Source organism: Episyrphus balteatus, chromosome 1, assembly GCF_945859705.1.
Source record: "Episyrphus balteatus chromosome 1, idEpiBalt1.1, whole genome shotgun sequence".
In the NCBI taxonomy this organism is placed as follows: Eukaryota; Metazoa; Arthropoda; class Insecta; order Diptera; family Syrphidae; genus Episyrphus; species Episyrphus balteatus.
In genome coordinates, this window is record NC_079134.1 from 139,719,031 (window position 1) to 139,738,602 (window position 19,572).

The 19,572-nt window shown below is 30.7% G+C and overlaps 1 protein-coding gene across 10 annotated transcripts in view; it reads right to left on the reverse strand.

The window, feature by feature from the left end:
- Positions 1 to 18,804, reverse strand: part of LOC129914135 (microtubule-associated protein RP/EB family member 1) — an 84,081-nt gene extending 65,277 nt beyond the window's left edge. For 2 of the 10 annotated variants that reach the window (XM_055993221.1, XM_055993213.1), the window contains exons 1-5: positions 9,145 to 9,164; positions 6,390 to 6,517; positions 6,152 to 6,297; positions 2,519 to 2,786; positions 24 to 166 (exon numbers count right to left, since the gene is read on the reverse strand). In XM_055993221.1, coding sequence (XP_055849196.1) covers positions 24 to 166; positions 2,519 to 2,786; positions 6,152 to 6,297; positions 6,390 to 6,517; positions 9,145 to 9,158 — 699 coding nt within the window. In that variant the 5' untranslated portion in view covers positions 9,159 to 9,164. Of the gene's footprint in view, positions 1 to 23; positions 167 to 2,518; positions 2,787 to 5,644; positions 5,910 to 6,151; positions 6,298 to 6,389; positions 6,518 to 9,144; positions 9,282 to 17,511; positions 17,533 to 18,012; positions 18,269 to 18,578 lie in introns of those variants that run through there. The other 8 variants (XM_055993266.1, XM_055993246.1, XM_055993273.1 and 5 more) reach the window with 8 other exon arrangements.
- Positions 18,805 to 19,572: the final 768 nt, after the last annotated feature.

The window sequence follows — 19,572 nt, forward strand, 5'->3', positions numbered from 1 at the left end:
AAGATAAAAAAAACTGTTCTCACCTGATTTGATAGTTCCTCAATTTGTTGGTTTGATACTTGGTTCACTGGCTCTGCAGCCTTCTTAGCTACACCATAAGAAGTTGGTTGTGATATACCCCGAGAGCTGCTTACTGGTGCACGTGGTGGGACCTTGGACACAACTGCTAATAAAATTTAATTTAAAATTAAAATTGTTTCAATGAAATAATTATTATAATATTTTTAAAAAAATATCATTTTCTTTCTTTTTCTCAAATACAGATTTAAATTTGGCTTTTCACAGCAATCAACATTGTTTTAACATTATTTCGACGTAAAGCACGATTTTCCTTTGAAATTGGTAAAATAAAAATTTTAAAATAAGATTATCGTACAAAAATTGATGTTGATAGTTTCCAATTGTTTGTTTACACATTTTTTTTCAGATCCATTTTTTATAGATTTCATCCCAAAATACAAAAATGTAAACGTTGTTAAACTTTAATATTTTGTAAGAATAGGAAACGTTATTCGTGCATTTCTAGCTAGTATTTTACTAAGTGCAAATAAATTTTGTTTAACTACTTTTATTAATGGTGCAATTTTTTGAGGTTCTATAGTTAGATATTAGATTATTAAGGATATATAGATGAATATGATGACGGATATTTGGGGAGTACCAGCCCTGTTCAACATCTAAAATTCTGTACTTACTATGTTTTTACTTTATGTTTTAATATTTACAAAAAAAAAATCAAATCAGTCCCATCTAACACAAAACTAAAATTACATACTTAAATTTAAGACACCCATGGCCATAAAGCCCTTTTAAATATTTATCAGGCTTTTACGTCCTAAAATGACGTTTGTTCCATACAAAAAACGTCATTTAAAAATCGGTCAGCAGAGTTCTTAAAATCAAATTTAATACAGCACTGCAAATACATCTATCAATATTGGCTTATTGTGAAAACATAAATAATAATTTTAAAAAAAGTCGGACAACCTAAACTTTCTGATGTTGCGGACTTTTAAATATTCTACAGTTATTTTATTTTGATTCTACAGTTATTCAATGAAGTTGGCACAGTGTCAATTATTTTTTTATTTTGCAATATTCGAAATTTTTCGAATGTAGTTTCTTTTATAAGTTATCACCACAAAACCAAGTAATTCATACAAGTTAAGATTTTAGACGTAAGACATAAATTAAAGAAAAGAGCAAATCTCTCATAAATTAGCTGCGTTCTTTTGGGAAAATGTATCTACTGCTTAGTACTTAAAAATACTTTGAACTATTTTTTCAATACAGTAAAAGTAGATCAAAGTAGCTTTAAGTACTAAGCATTGGATAAATGTGCCCAAAAGAACGCAGCTATTAACATTCTATATTTGTTTTCCTTAATTATTGCTTCATCTAATGAAGCAGTTATTCGCATGGGCTTTGGATAAGCCCCGAATATGGATATTTTATGATCGTGTCATCTAAATTTTCCCACACCCAGACTAGAGCAGCTTTCAGGCTACTGAGTGTCTCTGGAAGGGTAGATTTTGTCTTTGTCTTTTCTCAAGACAGGTCACCAGCCGTGCTAGATGAATCCATTTCTGGGCCATCACGTCGATTTTCACATTCTGCAAGTACTCGGAAACACACCTGACGAAAGTAATAATGTCAATCGACAGGGGTTTGCCTACAATAAAACACGTATTTTTTTAAAATTCAATAAATTCAATATTTACTTAGTTATTTCGATATTTAGGGAGTAAAAACATTAACTACCAATTAAAAACTATTGGTGCCATTTATTAGAAATATGGCGTACTATTTCGATAAAGCAATACTTAAAGATTACGTTAGAAGCTTTAAAAGAAAAAAATATAGTTTGAGCAGCTTTTGTGCGATCTTTTTCGGTTTGTAACAGAAATGTCACATGGGGCTACAAGGGGTTAATTTATGTCTTACGTTTTTGATATGAATTACTTGGTTTAATGGTCATAAACATAACTGCATTAATAGAAACATCAAAAAATTGTTTTTCTTTTTTTTTTTGTGGTATTGCGCACTTTACTAGAAACCTCATAATTTTGAGTAATTTGCAAGAAATCGCTAGTTTGTAGCTTTTTTGCAATTGACTTAAAACTTTGAGGGTGTACACAGGCAAAACTGATTTCTGATTCGAATACAGCGCGTCAAAATAAATAAAGATAGGTAGGCTCGGTCAAAAATACAGACCACATTTTTTTTGACCGATGTTATTTTTTTTATTTCAAAGTCTAATTCGTGCAAATTGTGACCTTGAACTTTCACTTGGCCATAAATTATGTTGATGAATATTTTTTCCAACTTTAAGCTTCATAAACTTCAATTAAATTACTATCAAATTGCATTTAGCTTCAATCAAAATGACAAGCACTAAATCTGAGTGATATATGTATGTAGAAAAAACATGCAAAACAAAATATCAACATTACTTTTGTTTGAAAAAGAATTAAAAAACTTAAAAGAAAAATGTGATTGATGATATTATGAAACATACTCGGCCGCGTAACAGCTGGGCGACTTGCTCCTTGTGTGTGTGATGGCGCAGCCATCGGTTTTCTAAATGAAGGTGTAGGATTTGAGCTAGCACCGAGATTATTTTTAGGTGCAGATCCTGAACCAAAACCCATTGGCGCACCGTCTCTTGCACCACTGGCATCATAGTCACGACCATCGTAATTGGCATCGAAGAATTTTTTAAACCATTGCAGGAATTCGAAATTGTCTTGGAATCGACCTTTAATTAGTTTATCAATTGGTATAATCTAAAAAAAAAAGTTTTGGATAGAAAAAAAATAAAATGAAAATAATAAAACAAAAGTAATTGCAGCACAGCAGCAGCCAGAGTGAAGAGGAAATGAGTTATAAAATAAAACAAAAGATCAATAATTTTAATTTACATTACAAATAGAGTTTTTTAGTTAAAATTTAACAAAAAAAATATAATATAAACAAAAAGATATGAAATTAGTGTTTTAAAAGAGAGAATGACAAGTTTTAGTTTCTAATTTAAAAAAAAAAATATACATAATTTGTATGCATGGACTTTTGACAATTTTGAATGTTTTCGGAATTTGATTCGATTGTTAATTAGTTATTTTGTGCGAGCAAAGTTAAACGATTTGCCTACTATGATTTAATATGAAATTAAGGATCAATGAGAAAACATTAATGATTGATTGATTCTAGATCTTTCAATTTTTTAGAGCAGCAAATACTATAATATTTTAACCATAAGAGTGGTGATTGAAAATACTCATCGTAAAAGAAATTCATAAAAACTATATAAAATGATAAATAACGGTTCTGCGATATCAACATAAGATGGAAATCACGAATTTGAAGTAACTTTTAGCATTCATAATAATTGTACGCTGATAACTAAATTTTATTAGCAGTTAAGGTAGATGAAATAATTTTTAGATTTTTTAAAATTTTTGGTGCAAATACATATAATTGACTTAGGGACAATTTTTCAATAGTCAGAGATAAACCCCAAATAGAGCTTATTTCTAGGAATAAAATTTTTTTTTATAATGACATTTGTTCTTCTGATAGTCTAACTGACGATTTAAAAAGTCAGGGCTATTCAAAAATAAAATAGCAGTTACTATTACTTAAAATAAAATAATTGTTCCAGAAGTCAAGTTGGAACCATAGTATCAAAAAAAAAATAGCTTTGCTATATTATTACGCCCAAGCGAAAAAAAAATATCTTTTTTGTTTATGTTGCTAATTAATTTTAAAGTTTTTGTCGAAGCATCTTACATTTTTTTTTTATTTCATTTACTGGAAGATGGTTCCTTGCCAAAAAGTTAAGAGTGTATTTATTTATCGATTACAAAATTTAAGTATTGGACACGTAGGTTTTAGACAAAAATTACGTTTTACAAAATTTTAGCTGAGGTTTAGTCATTACAACATTTCAAACTATCCCATGTAATTTGATAAAAATAACAAATATAAAACATCAAGAAAAAATTATGTGAGTTGGAAGTGATATAATCTCTAAACGGTGAGTGATACAAGAAAACTTTGTATGACCATTTTTTGTAAAATAACCTCAATTTTGTGGAACATAATTTTTTGTCTAAAACCTACCGTTTTAAAAATAAAAAATGTTGTAACCTTTGACCAATTATAATGGGAATAGCGAACAGAGGAAACTTCAGGACTTTTTTAGAGATTGTAAACCACCCTTACACCAAGCCGTTTTTGATAATTTTTCGTCTATTCTTACTGGATTATAAGCCAAAAGTCAAATACTTCGGAATTTGTGGCACGACTCCATGAAGGGGCAAGATCTAGTTACTTACAAAAACTGTCAACCATTCCTGTGTGCGTGTTATTAGTTTGTAAGAATGGAGAGGACCTACAATTTATCGCAGAGTCTGAACGGCTAAGATGAGACCTACGTATTCGTGACAGAAGGAAGTCCCCTAAAAAATGTCTAGGTGGTGGAGACTGAATTTGAACCCAGAACCTCTGGCGTGACAGTCCATCACACTAATCATTGACGTTAAATGGAATCTATTCGTTTCAAAACAATTAGAGAAACCTCTAAAAGAATATAAAAAAAGCTTTTGAGAGTTCAAGTTAAGTTTTCTTTTATTTTGTTGTTCTTATTTAATACACAAGTTATTTATTTAACACTATTTTCGTTTAAAAAAAATGTGTGTCAACAAAGTCCTATCCTTGACTATGTATGTATAACCAATCGACTATTTTGATTGTTCTGATAATATTTGAAGGTTCAAACAAAGGTCATAGGGTTTAACATTGATTTTTTTTTGTTCACTTAATCTTTTATATAAGCCATCGCTTATATTCTGAAAATAGATGAGGGTTTATCCTTGAAAAAATGATTTTTAAAGCAAAAAAAAAATGTCAAAACAATAAAATTTGAACTACAACCCTTAGAATTATTATTAAGTAAAACTGAACCCAGCCTACGATATAAAAAATATTTTACACTCATTAAACATACACACACAACCACCGCGAACACACAGAATGTACAAATATGTGCTTAACTTTTTGGTCGATTGGGTTGACATTTAAGAAAAGTTTTTTTTTTTTTTATTTTAAAGAAAATAAAGACAATCACCATAAATAAATGAGAGGAGAAAAAGAATCTTGGGCCAACTTAAATAATTTAATTTCTACCATGTTGTGTGGGGGTGAATGTTTTTGTAAACATAAAGTGTGTGCATATTAAATACGTATGAACATGAAAAAAGATTGAGTGATGTATTAAACGATAAATTAACCGTCGCAAAATTTTGTATGACTTCAAAACATAAATTCACAACTGTGATTAGGTGTTTTTATGTTCATGATTCAAAATAAATCTAATGAAAGAAACATTTAATGAATCAGAATAGCGACCAATCTCATATTGAAAATCATGCATATAACTTGGTATGTACAAACACATATTTTTCTATACAACAAAAATCGTGCTTCACGCTTGTTACTCTTCGGTTTTCGAATTACAAGTTGTTACACATACAGAGTGACAGAGTATAAACTTTTCTTCTGTCACAATTGCCCACGAATATCAATTTTGTTTAAATAATTTTGTTGTTCTTTTTTTTTTTTTTTTTTTTGTTTGTCAACTAACTGTTTGAATGTCCTGTTGTCCTAGGTGTTGATCTGCTTGGCTGTTGTATCTGACGTTTTTCAATCGGATCACTACTGCCGCACATACCTCCGCCGATGCTGGCACCACAACCCGAAGTACCTTGACCTAATTTAATGCCACCTCTAGCTATTAATGGTTCATACTCACGCCCATCGTAATTGGCATCAAAGAACTTCTTGAACCATTGTAGAAATTCAAAATTGTCTTGGAAACGTCCTTTAATCAATTTATCGACCGGTATAATCTATGTACGTGTACATTCACAAGATACGAAAAAAGAGATAATAGAACAAAAATGTTGCAAAGTGCATTATTTATTTGTTCTTTTAGTAAGTATGTAGTACAACACAGTAGTTACATTTATAATAGATAACGAACTCTCTTTTAAAATACAAATTTACATCACATTCAATTAAAAGGAAAAAAGGTAGACTAATACCATACATATAAATATTTAAATATAAAAAAAGAATTTTTTTTACTTACTTTGTCGACAACCATCTTTTTGAAAGAAGCCTGCAGAATTTTAAAATTCTGAATGTATTCGTGTTCGAGATTTGTACGAAACTTGACACGTTTCATTGGCACTGACCCAGGAAACAGCATGTCCATGAACTGACAATATGCGGCACCTGCAAAAAATGACACAAAACCCCATTTAAATAATGAAACACTTCTTGAAAATTTGAGAAGAGTAAATTAAATATTAAATTTGATTTATTACCTGTACAGAGTTCTTCAATTTTTGAAAATTGTGCTTGTAGGCAATCATTGACCCAGGAAAGCATGTCATGTCTGGACAGATTGTCCGTCGTTACATTTGTGGAGTAAACGTTTACGGCCATTGTTGAGCTGCAAATGAAATGAAAGTTTTAATTAATTTACTAATTCAAAATAAAACGACAAAGTTAGGAAGATTTTTATTTTCATTTTCTAGGTCATTGTTTTAAGGAGTGTTAAGGAAAAAAAATTGCGTCGTCTTTAAGATTAAATCGAAAGTTCATGCTTCAATGAGTACGATTTTTTTTTTTTGTTTTTGCTATTCTATTTCGGGTAACATTCTTGTCAATTATTTGAATTATATTCCACAACGGTTACTCAATGTTCAACTTGGGAGATAATTTGATTTCGTATTTTATCGATTGCTTGTATGTGTACACAATTCAATAGGGAATGGAATTGTCTGAAGAATTTGTTAAATAAAGTTTTTTTTTTTTGATGTAAACATTTATGTTTTGTATTCCAAAGAAGGGTTCAGTTTGGTGTCAGGTTAAACTTCAGCCAGGAAATTACATCTTGAGAAAATTTCCTCAAGGCTGTAAGCTTTGTTTGCAAATAAATTTAAAAAATTAAGGGTAAATAAGTGATAGAGAAATGGCTATTCAACAATGAGAAAAGATATCAACTTTTCATGAAAACCTGTACATTATACAATTATATACCACAAAACTGTGCATTAAAAAACGAAGGAGGTAAAATATTTAGATATCACACAAAAGAGCAAACTCTTTTGAAAGAGACACCAAGAAGTGTTGAGTAAGCCATAAAAACTATTATGTGCAGGGGATAGCAAACTAAACATCTTCATGAATGGGTATCATAATAATAGTGAGTACTATAGTCAAATATTGTTCTTTAGCATATAACTGAACCGAACTAAACGACTGAAAATGCCCCATGTAAAGTATAAGGACTTACAAAAATATCTATGAAAATGTCCTACTTCCTAGAACCATAAAAGCTATCACAGAGGGTCTCTTTTCCTGGACCTATAGTGAAAAAGCCTTCTTTACCTCATATATGCACATGCCAGGAGATTGTTTGATTTAGAAATTGAAAGAAATGTCATGGTTCTAGCATTGTTATAACAAAATAACACCATAATTAAAATTGCGAAATCAAACCCAACGTAGTCTGCTATTGTGTATGATTGAATATGGTTGGTCCTATGAATGTGTTAAGTAAAATTGCACTTAGTTCTGGACTGGCTTTGAAGAAAATATAGAAGTCGCTTTCATACATTATAGGTCTTAAGCAGTACTAATAGCTACGAGAACATCAAATATAATTAAAAGTACAATTTAATATAAAAAAGGGCAGGAATACAGATATATCCCGTAATATTTCTAAACTGGAAAAGAAATGCAGAAACCTTGGCCTTGTTAGCTGCAACTTATGAATTTTTTAATTAAGATGAGGAAGCTTTCGCATCCCATACTCTGCAAACATGAAGTAGTCAAGTTCTAAGGGCATACAAACCTAAGAAGCAGAAGCCTGTCAAGAGGCTGAGATACTCATTTTCACAGAATAAGCTGTAGGGCACTGTAGCACTCTCATCTAGCTTTCATAAATTCTCTGGCTGCCCTTAGTTTGGAATGAATGAAACAAACGAGATTTCCACTGACATAAGGGACAAAATGAAATGTACGTATTTACTTTCCAAAGTAAGAAAACAAAAAAATTTTTTTAAATAATTTTTTTTTTATAATTTTTTTTTAAATCATTTTTTTTTTTTTGAAAAAACAATTTTTTTTTCAAATTTATATTGTAATATTGTTTACGTAATTTTATAAACAAATTTTTAATACTTTTTTACATTCTTTTATGAGAGCTATAAAAAGCTTTTAATGTTCTAAGAAACTTTTTTCATAAGAGCAGTCGGGCATTTTATGTTTGTAGGGTTGTCAGAAATACTGCTTTCACTTGAAGAAAGAAATTTTAAGACTAAAATAGTGGAGATTGAGATAAATCTTTTTGCAAACCACCCATTGCCTCAGCCAGACCGAGCGAATGGACGAAAACGCTCTATCTAAATAAATAAAATAAACTTTGAAGGGGTAAGTCCATGTGACTAACAATAATTTGCAAGAGTGGAAAGGACCTACAATGATACTCTTGTCAAATCATACTCTTGATACTCTTGTCAAATCATAAAAAAATTGAGAAATCAGTAGTTTTCTCTTCGCTCCTTGCTTTTATTCAAAGTTGTATGAAATACTTCATTTTGACCTTCACCTTTTAGCTTCAAACATCCCAATTATTACAACAACACTTATTGCAAAGTATTATTTTATAAAAAAAAGTCGATTAGAGCATCTAATTGAAATAGAAACAAATCTCTGTGAGCTTTGAAAAAAATTATGTCAATAGATTACTTTAATATTTTATAATTTACATCCCACGCTGCAAACTAAATACAACCACGCTCTTAATTTTATGCAAAAAAAAATAAATATCAACACTTGACAAATAAAAAATTATCCTTCTCTTCTACAAAATAAATGCACTTAATTTATTAATGACACTCGCACTCTTGAAACAAAATAAATGCGAAAATAAAACACTCTCCGTGAGCATAATACAACAATGCAAAAACATTAATGCCAGGAAAATGTAACAATATTATCCTTGCTGCTGGTGGTCGGTCGGGGGCGGTTCGTTGTTACCAAGTAGATTTACAACAACCCACAAACACTTACATTTTTTTATTCATTCAAGGTTTTTTTTAAATGGTCTTTAAAAATTTGAAGAAATAATATAAAAACTAAGGACGAATAACTAGTTGACTTGTCTCAGCTACGAACACTTCGACACTAATTGCAATTCAATCGAATTGATGTTGATCTTTAATAATTCCGTAAAATTTGTGCAAGAGAATTTTTATACAATTTTTTAGTTAGAGGCAAGGTGGCGTCTGATCTCTCCTGCATTACAAAACAACAAAACAAAATGATAATTTATAATATTATTCTTCCATTTTCATAGTTTTGATCTGAGATGAAATGGGAAACCGTATCAACCAACACCTTAGAAAATTCATTATTACATCATCTCTCATGTCAACAATAAAGAAAGCCCTTCTCTATGGTTTGCATTTAAATATAATATTCTATTTTGATAATATAATATATTTATTGTTTTCGCTCATTTAGATATTATAGATAGATAAATATTTTATTAGATTACATTTCAATAACCAGTTTATTTTATTTTTCTTATCTCTATTCTATTGTGTGATTCTTATGAAATAGAAGATTCGAAAAAATTGATGACATTCAATCATCTGTTTTAAATTCTTACACCCAACCCAATTTTGAGTTTTAACACCTATGTAAGCTATAGGATATCATGTCAATTTATCAGATTTATCGGAGCAATAGATTTTTATTATAAAACCATAATTTAGAGTGACATATTACAAGCAACAGTAATTGGATATTTAAAGTGGTTATAATGTGTTATTTATATTAGTTGGTTATTTTTTTTTTATAAAGAAGTCTAGACTTTATTCTATGTCGTATGATAAAATTTAATTTTTCGAAAAAAACCAATGATCCAAAGAAAAGTGTGTTTAACAAATTAATTACATTTTTGAAATAAAACTCAATTATTTGCACATGTATGTTACTATGCTTAAGCGCAACGTTTTGAATTTATAAGCATTTATTTGAAATAGTTCAAATATACGTGCCAAAATAAAATTTAAAATTAACTTTAATCCAAACTAAATCCATATGGCCGTTAGAGTGGGCCAGAAGGCACAGAGCGGAAGAAAATTTTTACAGAGAAATGAACCCAAGTTCGATGTATAGAAGCGTCTGGGATCAGCGCCCTTGATCGGAATTCGCGCTATGGAATATGTTAAGGGACTTCTGGAACAATAACGCTAGAATTGTAAGAAAAGTTATATCAAAATAAAGATTTTTCGACGACAGTTTAAACCTTTTTATCTTTTTAAACAAATTCATTGTGTTTAGAACTAAACTAAACGGCTTAAGTAAACACTCGTCGATTGATCAAGTGCACAGAATTACCGACTTTTTCATTGAGAAAGCCTTTGAGTGAAGAAAAAATGATTTAAGCTTTTGAAGACCTTTGGTCCATACAATTTCCGCTGGGTATTGAAAAGGTGTCTCCCGATAAGTCACCTAATGAGGTGTAAAGAAAATTTTTTCGGCGGTTGTGTCTCAAACTTTTGAAACAACATGGTATGTGTGCCTCCAATTCAATTTAACGCTAATCCTGCCAGCATTCTAAAGAATTTTAAGCAAGCATCACCATACTACCGACCCTTGCTGACGACACTCACGGCATATATCGCTTGAGGAATTAAAATCAGTCCAAGTGGGATTTACCTATAAGAAAATTAATACAATGTATTTATTAACACCACCCTAGTTCTGTTTGCAAATAAGGCAACATATATCGGGATGACCCTTAACGCAAAATTAAATTGGATACCGCAAGTAAAAAATAAATGCTTAAAATTCAATAATAAATGTATGAATTCTGCAAGTAATGAATAGAATATAAAATACCCAGATGAAAATGGGATAGATTTTCCATTTTATATTTTTAATTCATTCAAAGTTTTGAAAATATCACATTATTACCATGACAAATACGACCAACAAACCTCCCTGCTTAAATTTCATTCATATCCATTGAATGAAAACGGAAATAATTCTATACATTGAATTTGAAATATAATGCTTATGGAAGCAACGAGAATATGTGGCTCCAGTCAGGGTTATCAAAACTGAAAAAAAAAAACATACACGCCATCTCTTAAACTGATATCTCCTTATTAAACAGATAAAAACTTTTTGTAGGCCATATGACAGGCTATAGAACGACAGAAAGGTCACAAAAACATTATTTTTTGCTCCTTTTTTCTTTGTAGTTTTTCTTTGATAGTTTTGTATTGATTTTTTTTTTTTGCTTACTCTAAGTATAACCACACAATTTTTATGTGTGAAAGTAACCTTTTTCAAAGTCCAAGGAGTTTGTTCTTTTTTATATTTTATTTTTAAAAACAACATTTTCCCATTACTATGCGCATACGGACTGGTCATATTGAAATGTAGGTATGATAAAGATTTCAAATATAGAAACATTTATCCAAGTCCAATTTGAAAGCAAAAAAAAAAAAAATTGCAAAAATAAATTGCATTCTCATAAATAGACTTGACAACGTTTTTTTGTTCAAATTTTATAAAAACGTAGACTTATGAGCACCAAGGTTGTATTGTCAACCGTATTACATTCAACACACAGAACAGAAATGTTAAGTAATATTTGTGTACTGTTGACTCTGGGTCTGCATGCATACAATAAATAGAAAAACAAAACCTAATACATTGTGAATAAAGTAAGCAAAACAAAAATAAATATAGTTCAAAGCAATTACATTCTCATTTTCGTGATAAGAATCATCCATTTACCCTAAGGTTTGGCTATATTTCCATCTTATAGCAGAAACCAACGATAAACTTTACCAAACTTTATAGCCAAATTATATGACTATCAAAAAAAAAACTCAAGCCACCATTTTCGCCAGAGTACACTCTACTGATTTAATCATTTCTTCAGAACATGGCAATGCACTCAGTGGGTGCCAAATAGAGAAAAAAAAAGAAAAATTATTTAATGTGTTCCCCCCATTTTGATGCAGAAAAGAATCTCTGGCGAGCCGCTATATATTATACATCCCATCCATCCACTTACAGTTCATAAGCACTTGGTGAAGTATGGAAGTAATGAAAGTCTGAATATAGTCATAATTAGCAAAATATGATGGAAAAAAAAATTATTTATAATCATCATTCAGACTCGTCGACAACGTTTTTTAACAACAACAAAAAAAAAAAAAACATAATGTGTTGTTCTTGTCTTTTGAGTTCTTCTTGATTTACATTTTATCAACAAAAAAAAAATATAAAAAAATATAAATTATGCGATGACTTTGAGGTGTGGTTAAATTTTAAGAAAAATATATTTTTTATTGCTTTTCTCGCTTCATTGAACTCTTTTCTTTATAAGGACAAAAATGACAAAATTTTAATTCAAACATTAAAAATGGATGAGATACGCAACATTTAAGAGATGATTATTTAAAATATTTAATAATATTATCAAAAACCGAGTTCAGACACAAAATTAACCATATTGCTACTGACGTCAGATATTTTTTCAGTATCCTGGATGCCTGAGCGTTCTTAAGAACCCATATATACGCGCCGTATAACTATCTGGAAATAGTCAAAGAGCATCAGAAGATTTTTAAAATGAAACGCCTAGTTTCAAGGGCTATGTTTATTTTTAATGCAAAAACATTAAACAAGTTCTTAAAAAAAAGCTCATTGGAATCACACGATATTAAACAGGTAATTTATGAATTGAAATTTGAATGTGAATGTGGGGGAACTTTATTCAATTACTTCGGTACATGTTGGACAAATAACTTGTAAATAAGTTTCCGCATTTTATAACTTAAGTTCCGCATGAATTTAAACAAATTGAGTATAAAATATGTGTATTTTAAGCCCTTGTTTCTTGTATACAAATGTTGGATGATAGCTTAAAAAGAAACGAATTAATCTGTATAAGCTTTGTGTAACACAATTCACTCATTAAAGATTAAATCAAAAAAGAAAAGAGTAGGTAGAATGACAACAGTTAGACCATACAAACATAATACAATAATGTCATATTAGTTTTAATTAACATTCACATTTGTTTTTAAACAATAAATACAAAGACATGAATGAGAATGAATTGCTAACTGTAGAAGTAGATACACAATTACAACACATGACATTATATAAATCACAATCACACACAATAATGCTACGAGAGCAACCTATTTCTAGTTCATAAACCCCCATGAACCGCATTACCATTTTTGTATTTTAACATATTCTCTTGTTTCATTCCATTTATGACAAAAGTTATTATCTCCCACTAGGTTTTTTGTTTTTCTTCTTCTCAATCGAGATTAGTGAGCGAAAATCTCATAAACCAAGAAGCAAGCAAACACTTGAAACTAGTTTAAAGAACTCCATAATTCTTCGATATGCTAGATGGCTTTTTGCTATGTTGATCGATTAAGCAATTTAGTTATGTTCACCTGTTTCGCGGTATCATGCTAACCACAAATAGGTCACAAAGTAATATTTATAAATAAAAATAACCTTCTTGACCCTTTCAGCGGCTCAATACCGGCTAGCAACACGCAAACCCTTTGAAAGTACATTTATACTCCCAAAAACAAAATGAATCATCCTTGCACATTTTGCAAAAAAAAAATATAATCACTTCTACTTTGAGCAAAGAGAATATTCATAACAAACAAAAAAAAAATATGTACCTTTAAGCATAAAAAAAAACTTGTTATCCCACCACAAGTCAATTGGAAATACCAGTGGGTTTATAAGAGCCCACTAAACGGAAGCTATGTATGTGGAGAAGAGAACTGACGGATTAGTGTTCGCCCATCCCATTGATAAAACAACGATGAGTGTGCTGCATGCAGTACTTAGTATTCGACCATATATGAGGTCGTAGTCGTCGACATGCACCATACAGAGCATATACAGAGGTATCGTTCGTAGTCCTCTTTAGTCTATGTTGTTTTTCAAGGGGGAACAACTCATGCGGAGTGCAATGTATGCACAAATAAAGAAACATATATCTTTATTTTTCGTTTTTCTGTTAAAAGTGTTGCCAGCCTAAAAGTTATGTTCTTAACAAGTTTTAATAAATCGTCAATAAATAAGATGACGTAGTCTCACATTCGGTTAACAATTATTGATAATAATCAAAAACTGAAATATTTTTCTTTACAATACATTAATAGACATAAATCTTAGTCATAACTAAACTGGAATTTTAGAGTAATGACACGAGAGTTGCAATGACTAAGTGATAACTTATCAAAGAACTACGTGAGGAAATAAGTAAGGTCTCTAAATAAATTAAGCTGTATATGAATCCATTTGTCGATAGATAAACTAAATATTGTACCTAAGGTAACACTATCAGATTTTTTTTTGTATAAATAGTGTACATTGTACGAATATGTATGCAAATGGAACTTGAAACTTTTTTCTACAGGTGTACTTACAACAAACAGGGTTTTCGTTACCTATGCAGATGAAACCATTTCATCTTATTTTGGAACATGAATAACTTTTTCTGTCATTAAAAAGTACTGCGATTTATTTTATAATTAAGTTTAACAATATGTTACAAATATGAAGCAGTCGTTGGTTTTATATTGAAAAATTTTGAATGATAAATATCAGTTAATCTTTGCAGAAATGTGTACAATAAGAACATGAGACATTTAGAGCCCCCGCACACTACAAACTTTTTATCGGCTGACAGTTTAGTCGGTCTCTTAATCAGTACAAAAATGTATGAAAGTGCGCACACTACAACGATTAAGTATCGGCCGATCAAAAAGATTGTTTGATCGAAAAAAAGTTTGTTTTGCTACCCAATTGCCTTCAAACTAAAATGTTTCCTAGCGACCCGACTGTTTAGTCGGCTGCTTGTGCGCTGTGCGCACACTATGAGCCCAACCCGACTAAACTATTTCCCGATAAAAAGTTTGTAGTGTGCGGGGGCTCTTACTATAGAAAAATGAAAACAAAATCAACGCGGTATTTGGGAAGTTAATCATTACCTCTTTCTATTAAGCCTATTCTGCAGCAATAAGAAAACAAAATTTCGCTCTCTGCGGCCGAACAATCAATTTTTTAATTTTTAATTTTATGTACATAAATCGTTACTCATTTGGAAATTTATTAAAAAATTGATTGCTCAACAGTTCTGAGTGGTCACATGGAACTAAATTTTATTTTAAATTGCAGACAAAATTAGATGACTACAATAGTATTTTATATTGTTAGGCATTTATTGTACCGTTTGCAAAATAATAAGCCAAGAGTGTTCTGAAGAAAAAAACAAACTCGACATATTATTTATTCTTTATTTGTTTATATATTTCCATAGAAAATGTTATAAAAATTAATAAAAATAGATATAAAATATCTTTTATTTTTTTTTATTTAGGAACATTATTCATGTATTAATTTGTCAAAAAAAAAACTTTACTTTTGGTAAAAACTAAGTTATAAAAAGAAAAACAAAAAAAAATAAAAGAACTTAACTTCTCTTTGGTCGGTCGAATCGAAGTAGCACGACCGCTTGAACGTTCAAACATTATCAAAAGGTAAGACATTTTTCAGATTTTTGTAGGTAATTAAGTGCGAACAGTGGTCAAATACCCAATAATTTGACATTAAAAAATGTCATGAACTTAACTGGCACTGACAGTGACCTACAAAGTGTTTACATTTTTATGTATTGCATAAATGCACCCGCACATGCGATACGCTTTATCCGAGGTCTGTTTGGCCCACCAGATCCTGGTTTTGAGTAAAGTGTAAAGTACACTAAAAAAAAAAAAAAAAAAATGTTGTGGTATCCGTAACTTCACTCAAAACCTTGATGTGTACAGAATTCAGCGCATCTAAGTACATATGTTCGCTAATCCAAAGTAACATATTTACGCTTGTTATCCAGTTTACTTGGATGAAAAAGCAATCTGTTTTCTGGAAACTTGGTGTCAAAGAAGTTTTTACGAAAACCCAACCAATTGTTGCCAAGTTATACACAATCAAAGACGGTAACGGAGAAGACATGTCCTCTCCGTTACTTTGGAATGACCAATGTACATAAATCCAAGTGGGTCTAGTCAAATAAATGTACAATTCTTCTTTTGTGAGGGTGCCGACTCGCATAAAAAAGAAAAAAATACAAAACACGAAAAAAGTTATTTCTTGACCAGACCCACCTTGTTATGTACGATTCGCTAAATACGAATTCAAGATTCGTTTGTCCCATACACATTCAGGTTTTGAGTGAAAAGACGAAAACCACAAAAAAATTGGTTTTGTTCCCAGATGGGAATTATACTCGACCTTTGGACGAATATATGCTTTATAAATTGTAGCCAGGGCCCCTGTTCTGTAACTTTATCACTGGCGATAAACGTTTTTCTAAAATCCATTTTCTTCCATAAATAAAGCAAAATTTCTTTCAAATTCAGAACTAATGAATTAAGAAATTATGATCTGGAACAAAATTTCTTTTAATTTGATGAGATTTAATGGATTTTAAAGTCATTCAAATATTTTATCGCCAGTGATAAAAGTTACAGAACATGGGCACAGATCAGAAGGGGTGAAATATTTCTTACATCTCCGAAGGAAACCTAAGCATTTCGCAGAGTTTTTGACCACATCGAATATGTGCTCATTCCACAAAAGGTGGTTTTTAATGGACATACCTAGAATCGAAAGCTGATCAGTTTCCTCGATGCAAGTATGTACCACTCATGTATAGTGGCAAAGGGGGATTATTTCATTTTAACGTTAGTTAGCAGCATTGTGTTTTAGAAGAATTACCACACCAGAAGGACAAGTTGAACTAACTATTACCCCATGGGATTAACACCCAAACTAGCCCTGATATGTGGGCCCTTTATTAACCCTATATTTGAAATATTCGAATTTCTTATCTCCAATAATATTTGATACACTATGACTAAAAATACATTAAAATTTTCTTTATCCTACAATGAATCAGAAAAATTAAACAATTATTTTAATTTAAACAGAAAACGATTTCTGATAAAACAACCGATATTATGACTCACGTCACAAAATATCACAAGACAAGACACAGCCAAGTTATCATTCAAGTTTATGGCTAAGAAAAAAAAAAATACATATTGGAATACAATTTAATTTACATATGGCAACACTTGAATTTAAAACGAATGTACTTGCTACATCTATACAAATACACAGAGTCTCGATATCACATTCGCAAGCAATCCAGTTTTTTTTTTTTTTTTGGTTTTATCTAAAATTGAAATTTAGTAAAGTTCGATTTTATATGAAAATTTATTAAACTAAAGTTTGAAGATATGTACAACCCGATGACGCAATCGTGTCTATCTCTATCTTCTTTCCAAACATAAAACCGAACCTTACCTTTTTTGTATCTCAAGTTCTCAAGTCTCACACAATCTTCACCGGCACTTCTCAAATAAATACAAAAAAAATGTAGGCATTTAAAAATTCCACAATAATGCTGCCAATAATGTGTTGGTAAAGAGAAAAATAAGAGACCATAAGGTTTTAAAGACTTAAGACAGACGTTTTTTACATCAAATTAACAACCAATTCCTATGACCGAGTTGTTCCTTGAGGATTTTTTTCATTTTTTCGAAACAAGGACATCCCACAGAGAATTCAACTACATCGCGATCAACCAGAAAAAAAAAACGAACTTAAAAGGAGTAGGCCGTCGTCAGACATTAATTGTACACCAGCAGTGGAGAGAACCTAAACGAAGAACACCGATTGACCATGACAAAGATGACGACGACGACGATGGGACGAAGGAGACATGTTTTTTTTCCACCGGAAAAATAAAAGAAAAAAGAAACCTCTTGGGGGTTGTTGCAGTTGCAGCTGCAATTTTACACTCACCTAGGCTATTTATTCTGTTTCCTTAAATAAACTCAAGTTTCTAATCACTTTTTTTTTAAGTCTTTTAAAAAAAGTCTTGAGAATTTAAGAAGAAAAAAATACACTTTTTGTAATTTTCTTTAACGACACAGAGGACAAGAAGAAATTCCTTTCTAGAAAAACCGTACTACACGAAAAGAAGAGAAATAGAACTGCCTGCCAGAAATTGGTGAAAAGTCAAAGAAGCCAAAGCAGGAGAACTCTAGACCCGACCTGCCTCGCTCGAATCAAAAATAAACCCATTCGAATGCGATGCAAGATTCCATGCATACCAACAAATATCCAAGTGCAATGCCAAAGTTAGAATGAAACAAAACTATTATTGCACGCGAATTTATTTTATTTTATTATTCATCATCATGGTATTACGGTGTTATATAGTGTTATCTTTGTCACTCCCAATATAAACCGAATGAAAAAAAAATGGCCGCACCAACTAAAATGCACAGTATCGGAATTTTCTCAATTGGAAAGATGAAAAAAAAAATCTAATAAAGTACATTTCTCACTTTTAATTAATTACTCACATTTAATTCACTGCAATATGATGGTCCTAAATTGAGTGCACTTATTTAAAATTGAGTTTTGTAACTTTTCTTTTTCAATTAGATTTGAGAAAAAGTATTTTTTTTTTGTTGCCGACTACGGAGTAAAAATTGATTCGTTTCGTTTCTACTAGAGCACAGTAACGTTTGTTCTCAAATGGATTTTAAATTTGGAGAGAAACATGAAAGAAGAAGAAGAAACGAGTAGTCTTGTTTTTTCGTTCAAAACATTTTGAATTTTTTTTTTGTCTGTCAGTTTGTGTTGACAACGCCAAGTTTCATATATATGGGCGTGGGTGAGTTTGGAAAATGTGATGTTTTAAGATGTTTTTTCTACTCGATGGTAGATGGCGAGGTAAATTTTGAAAAACATTGTTGAAAAATATCAGAGATACGTTCGTAAATACAACTTTTTCAAGAAAAAATAATTTTTTTTTTACAAAAATTACACTAGTTTGGTGTGCACCATGGTATAAAAAGACAAGGTATGATCATTAGAGCCGCCATCTTACAAAATGGGGTGATAAGGTTTTGACGTTTGGCATTTGGCAAAGTCAAAAGCAACAACAATTTCCAAGACAAATTTGTTTACAACAACAATTTCAATGGGCTGGGCTGTCAAAACCTTAAAAGCTGAAACACAATCACGCTTCAGGGCGTCGCTTCGTTGCGTTACGTTGAGAAATCCTCAAAGCGCGCTTCTGTCACTTTGACTTTGAACAGCTGATTGCAACATAAAATCTGCTGTCAAATAAAAAAAACACAGTCACTCACAAAATTATTGGGCCAAGTCTTTATCTTGATTTAATTGTGGAAAAATGAAAAAGGATATTAATGTGTTTAAAAAATGCATAGAAATTTGTTTATTCTTTAATCCTATAGTTATAAAAGCAAAACCAATCAAAATATATTGTTTTTAACAATAAAACTCAGTCTAAAACATCATTAAATTTTTTTTGTTTTTAATACGTTAATT